Here is a 6,000-nt window from a genome sequence, read left to right as displayed (position 1 = left end):
GGAATAAACATGTTTACAGCAGGAATAAACATGTTTACAGCAGAAATAAACGTTTACAGACTGGTATAAAAAGATATTTTAGGTTTACCTTCATGACAACTGGGGTTTTTTTTTCCAATTCCTCTAATTAGACGTAATTTCACCTTGAAAATCGGCATATTTATGGGCGTGTCTTTTTGATTGACAGGTACCCAATATCCTGTGGCAAGAAGGAGGAATGTAGAACAACCGCGGTTTTTAGCTGGTTAACAGCGTGATTTCGCTTTAGCTTACTAACCTCCGTTAGCTGGTTAGCTCCTGTTCGCTAAGAGATACTGTGATGCCTTCACACCATTCCAGCAGGCTTAGATTCAGTCAGGCTGCAGATGCTGAGTAACACTCATTTAATATTAGATAATATCAATCATTCTCATTTGTATTTTCATAAGTGTTAAAAAGTTATTGTTCATTCAACTTATTTAAGCATTTTCATGACTAAATGCCTGTCCCTTTACAGGAACCTGCTTTAAAAGTGATTTTCTAAAACACATTTTTAGTACAAAGTCTTGGTATCGGATCGGTTTCGGCGATATTAGCTTGAGTTTACTTAGTGTCAGTTGGGAAAGAAAATCACTGGAGGAATCGGTCACTTAGTAAGGCTTAGAAGTGGAAAAATAGCTGCTAGTGTTTGATAAATAGTTTGGATAAATGTTTTTATAAAACCATAATAATTCATTAAAAGAAGGTTATGCTCTGATGCAGATGTTGAATAATCTCAGCTTCCTAAAGAAGATGCCTCTGTGAAGCTGAACTCTGACGTACTCGTATTCCTTTACCGTTCACACTCTTCTCCCAGGATGTAGACAGTGTTTGTTTACTCTTGTTCTTCCTACAGCCAGCAATCATCTCATTATTTTGCTGGTATTAAAGAAGAGGTGATTGTTTCCACACCAGCTCATAAACTGACCGACCAGTTCTCTGTGTGCAGATACTTGTCCATCGCTGATACTCCCCACAGCTGCAGAGTAATCAGAGTATTTCTGCAGGGGAAGGATGAGGAGTTGTGTTGGAAGTCTGAGGTGAAGCTATTCTAATGTTAACCTTCATGTACCATGAATGTTGACATATTTTCCCACTTCCTGGCTCTGCTTGGGCGATGAAATGAGGATTAGTTGGAGTCACTGCCACTTAAAGTCCAGTTATGTTGAACAGTATAAGGTCATCAATACCTGAAGTAGAAGAGCAGTGTGGGAGCACAGACCTCCACCAGGCATGTGTGGTGTTCTTCACTACGCTGGTGACAACAATAAAACTTCTAAAACATCGATTCTGCCCGCCTTCTCCGAGCTCCGCCTGACAATATGACGTTATCCCAACACGGGAGCGTTTGTAGTTTAAAAAATATCTACGAACACATAAATATTTGTTTATATAAGTTCAGTTCACATGTCTGACTTCAACAGCAAGTCTAACCATGAAGTTAAGGTTGTTCAATTCAATTCAACTTTATTTATACAGCGTATTATATAGACGGCAATGCCATCTCAAGACGCTTTACTGAGAAAAAAACATAATGAAAGCCAATTCATAGCAGCCTATATAAGGAAAGCAACAGATTGAGTTGGAGGCTCCAAACTTGGTGATAACAGTTGTTTAGCAAAGTTAAATTAGCTGCACAGTGGAAAGACTGAAGCTTGTCTTCCTTAAACATGCCACCAACTTGTGGTTGAGTTCCTGTGATGAGGCCCCTTTAAAACTTATCTTAGTAGTTTAATCTAAAAGTGCACACTTTGAACAAGGTCGTTTTAGTAAAAGGGTTTTCTGGTTGGGGAAAAGGGGGCAGCCAGCTGGCTCTTGTGGTATTTGGGGAGGAACCGGGGTGGAGGGGCATTTCCACTCGACTTGACACAGTATGGATTTTGTTCCCATCCTAATGGAATTGCAGAAATATTTGAGGGGAATCCCATTACGTAGCAATTGGGGTGCTGTAATAATGTACTCACAGTCATTTTCCCACTGCGGTTGGCCTCCTCTCGCTCTGCCAGCGCCTTCAGGAAGTTATCTTTGAGTTCTTTTCCTGCACTTGCCAGTGTCCTGGAAAAGACAACACTCAAACGGTTTGAAATGTTTCTCTTAACCTGAAAAAAATAGTCACATCAGGCCTTAAAGGTTCTTTATTTTTGGGAGCTTTTCACCCTTTCACGTACTGACTAATCACACTTCTAGCTTGAATTAACGAAACGTCATTGAATTGGACTGATTCTTTGAAAAAACTAGAGCAATAATTTAGCATTTTCTTAAAAAGTGACACTGTAGGCATTTCCTTTTCCTGCCTTTGACTTGTATAAAACTGCATGCTTGAAGTAAACTCAAAGCAGCATGTAGTATGTCAGTAAGCAGCACTTCACAGAGTTCTCACAATCACGCCACACATCATTTCCTTACACAAATTACCATCATCATTATTAACATTATTGATAGGTAAAATAAAATGAAAAGAAGTTAACACTGTGGCAGCTTCTCATATTTAGACTGTCCTGTTTCCATGGAAACATGAATTTTTGGCGCATACTGATGTGTCCACACCTGAAAAAACACTGGCACTAATATTTAAACAGTTAACACCAGAGTACAAGCAACAGAGCTCTGGCCTGCCTCCAGAATCTACTGTGCAAAACCTGTGCAGCGAGTTAACGGCTCCCAGGCAGTAAACAGCTCGTTGGTAAACTCTCTGTTGTGGTCGAGAAAAGGCAGAAAACTGGGAACGCTAAGGAAATTTCAGCGCAGCTTCCAGAAACAAAAGTCTGAACTAAAATCTTTTAATTGTACGTATTTCACATGCTTGTAAGGCAACCATAACCCTGTTTAAGTTCATCACTGATGAGATGGTGGAATTTATGTACTTTGCTTAAAAAACTCCCACCTAATGTCTGAAAGTATGTTTTGGAGACAATGGCTACAGTTACATGGTTTTTCATTTGGAATTAATAATTTGGAATTAACATATTCTCCTACGAATTTACATGAAAATAATAATTCCGAATGAACGTTTACATGAAACACGTCTTCACTTAATTCCTCTTCAGAGCAGCGGGTTGGGAAGGGTTCTGATTGGACAGAGGGTGCACGTGACGCATGACGTATACCAGAAATAAACAAAGGCGGCTCCCTGCTTCTCGTCTTTTCAGTCCTAACTTGTAAAAACTACATAATAAGAACCAGTTTCGCCACTATTTTATTATAAATGTGAAGTAGCAGCTCAACACAAGCATACTACTTCACTTTCTGCAGCAACTGAGAAGGAGAAGAAAGATAGACCACCGAACACGGGAGGTAAAACAACGCGCGTCATCGGGACAGGACAAGGTAACGAGCATGCTCAGAACGACCGGAGTTAACTTAGAGCAGAATGAAGGTTTACATGACAGAGGAATTAAATAGTTCGGAATTAAAATGTGAATAAACCAGACACTTACATCGGAATTAAGTTTAATTCCCAATAGAAATTAGCATCAGGAATTAAGTGTTTACATGGTCGTTTTTCATCAGTTTAAAGCGGAATTAACTTTTATTTGGAATTGAACAGGAATTAAAACTCCCATGTAAACGTAGCAAATACCAAATAGATATTTGGAGCAATGACTTGTTTTAACATCTTATTAATTAATTATAATTAATAATTAATGTGCATAGAAGATATTGTTCTGTACCATAATGATGTACAGTGTTGCATAAACTGAAAGCCTCTCCGGGAAAGACACTAAACCCGATACTAAATGGGACTGTTTTTAAGGTTACAGTTGGAGGACCTTTGTGTGACATCAACCACAGATTAAACTCCATTAATAAAAGCATGCTGTGTTAAAGATGATCGCGCAGACATTGGTGAACTGAACCCCATGTTCACAGCTGTTTAACTACAAACCAAAGTAGTAAAGTAAAACGGCTTGGACATGTTATGAAAGTTGATATAGATAGAGATGTGGGAGTAACGGGCTTGACACACGGGACACGACAAACAGCAGCGACACGCTCCCAAATCGCTTTTCTCCAAGAAATTTGATTGGTTATGGTACTGGAAGCTGCGATGGACTGGCGAGCTGTCCAGGGTGTACCCTGCCTTTCGCCCGAAGACTGCTGGGATAGACTCCAGCTTCCCCGCAACCTTTTGTTGGAGTCTAAGGATACTGAATGAATGATACTGGAGGGAATTTTGCCATTTTTCACTTATATGAGGGATAAAGCATGCAGAATGACAAGTTAGGATTGTTAATTCTACTTTACAGAAGAAAGAAAACAACCCAGAGTTCATCCTATTTTCAAACATCCTGGTGAATATCGTCATGTCATTTCAGATCAAGGCCGATCCAGAAAAATTCATGTTAACCATGATCAGTCGATGAATCGCTTGAACATCTTCCAACTTTCTTGTGTTGCGTCGCAAACCCCCATGTGCACGTCTGCATGAATGAGGGTGACATTTCAGATTGCACGAATGTCGCCTGTCGCTTGGCTGGCGGAGGGCAGCGATTTTTCGCCTTATTGCACAACTTCCATAGGAAATAAATGGAGAATGAGCGAAGTCACCCCTTGCGTGTCGAGCCCATAATTCTTACACAACTTCTGACACACAATCAGGTGTCCTCAGAAGGATCTGCAGAGCCTCCATCTGCATCTATGCCACTCTGGAAGTTCTCAGTTGTGTAGGCTTTGCGTTTGTGATGCACTCAAACTTTGGCCTGTGTGAGAGCAAACTATCTGCACAACAGATCTTACTGACTTTCCCCTCCTCTTCCATCATCAGCATTCTCCCCCTACCCCTTTCCATTTAAGGCCAGTCTACACACCGTTTTGTTTAAATTTTGATAGTCAGCTGGGCTGCGAGGTGGCGTGGTGGTTAGCACTGTGGCCTCACAGCAAGAAGGTCACTGGTTCAAGCCTCAGCTGAGGGGAAGGCTCGAGCTGTGGTCTATGTAGTTTGCATGTTCTCCCAGTGTATGGATGAATTCTCTCCGGGTACTAACCCTTCCTCCAACCACCCAAAGACATGCATGTTAGGTTAACTAGTTACTCTAAATTGTCCCTACTTGTGAGCATGAATGGTTGTCTCTCTGTATTGGTCCTGTGATGGACTGGCGACCTGTCCAGGGTGTACCTGCCTCTTGCCCAATGACTGCTGGGATAGACTCCAGCTTCTCTGCAACCCTTAATCGGACAATGTGGTTCAGAAAATGGCTGATGACTGACTACTCAGTCAGCCGCATTTTGTCCAGATAGTAGCGCTTAAACACCACGCATGCTAAAGTAAGCACGTATGTATGATATGTCACAGAAATGTAGCGCTGCCTAGACAAATAGCCAAAAGGACCTGCTTTATCCATCACCTTCTGAGCTGGATAGCAAGATTTCTTTTTATTCTTGACGACATCAATCTTACCCACATTTGGCAGAGGAATTTTATGGTAGATAAAGACTGAATAATTTTACAATAGGAAAATGTCTCATGTTTATCATTCGGTGTGTTTCCATCACACCTAGAATTGCCAAAAAACAAATATTGCAATGGAAAAAAAAAAGGAAAAAAAGTCATATATTGCTAAAAAGATTTTACTCTCTCGTGAGGTGGTTTTGATAAAGAAATATGTCGTAAATATGCAATGGAAACACTTTTTTCCCTTTCCATGTCCCTTGACCTTGGGGCTGGGGGTTTTGACCAGTTCATTTCCGGTGAAGATGGCGTGGTGCGGAACAAACAGCGAATTTTAGTGTTTTAGAAAAGTAAATGAGGAAGAAAAGCTTCAAAAAGCCGAAGCAAATTCTCAGTAGAAAGTAGAAAACCTCAAAATGACTCAACGTGGCTAGATTTTACAAAAACTGAGTCTTATGTGCTAAACTCTGTTCAATGAGAACACCTGCAAATCGCAATTGTTGTTTGTCAGAACTTAGAAATATTGCTTTTATTTTGCAAAGAAATATAATGGAAAAGCAGCTACTGTGAAGTGCAGTCAAAGCTTTGCTATC

At 40.5% G+C, this 6,000-nt stretch overlaps 1 protein-coding gene across 1 annotated transcript in view; it reads right to left on the bottom strand.

Moving 5' to 3' along the window:
* cfap299 (cilia and flagella associated protein 299) overlaps positions 1 to 6,000 on the bottom strand; it is a gene marked incomplete at both ends in the record, with an annotated part of 113,764 nt that overhangs the window by 85,715 nt on the left and 22,049 nt on the right. The window contains one exon of the mRNA XM_079251192.1: positions 1,983 to 2,073. Within this exon, the coding sequence (XP_079107318.1) occupies positions 1,983 to 2,073 (91 nt within the window). The remainder of the gene's footprint in view (positions 1 to 1,982; positions 2,074 to 6,000) is intronic.

This window comes from Telmatherina bonti (genome assembly GCF_933228915.1).
Source record: "Telmatherina bonti genome assembly, chromosome: 13".
NCBI classification, from domain to species: domain Eukaryota; kingdom Metazoa; phylum Chordata; class Actinopteri; order Atheriniformes; family Telmatherinidae; genus Telmatherina; species Telmatherina bonti.
This window is presented reverse-complemented; position numbering and strand designations above follow the sequence as displayed.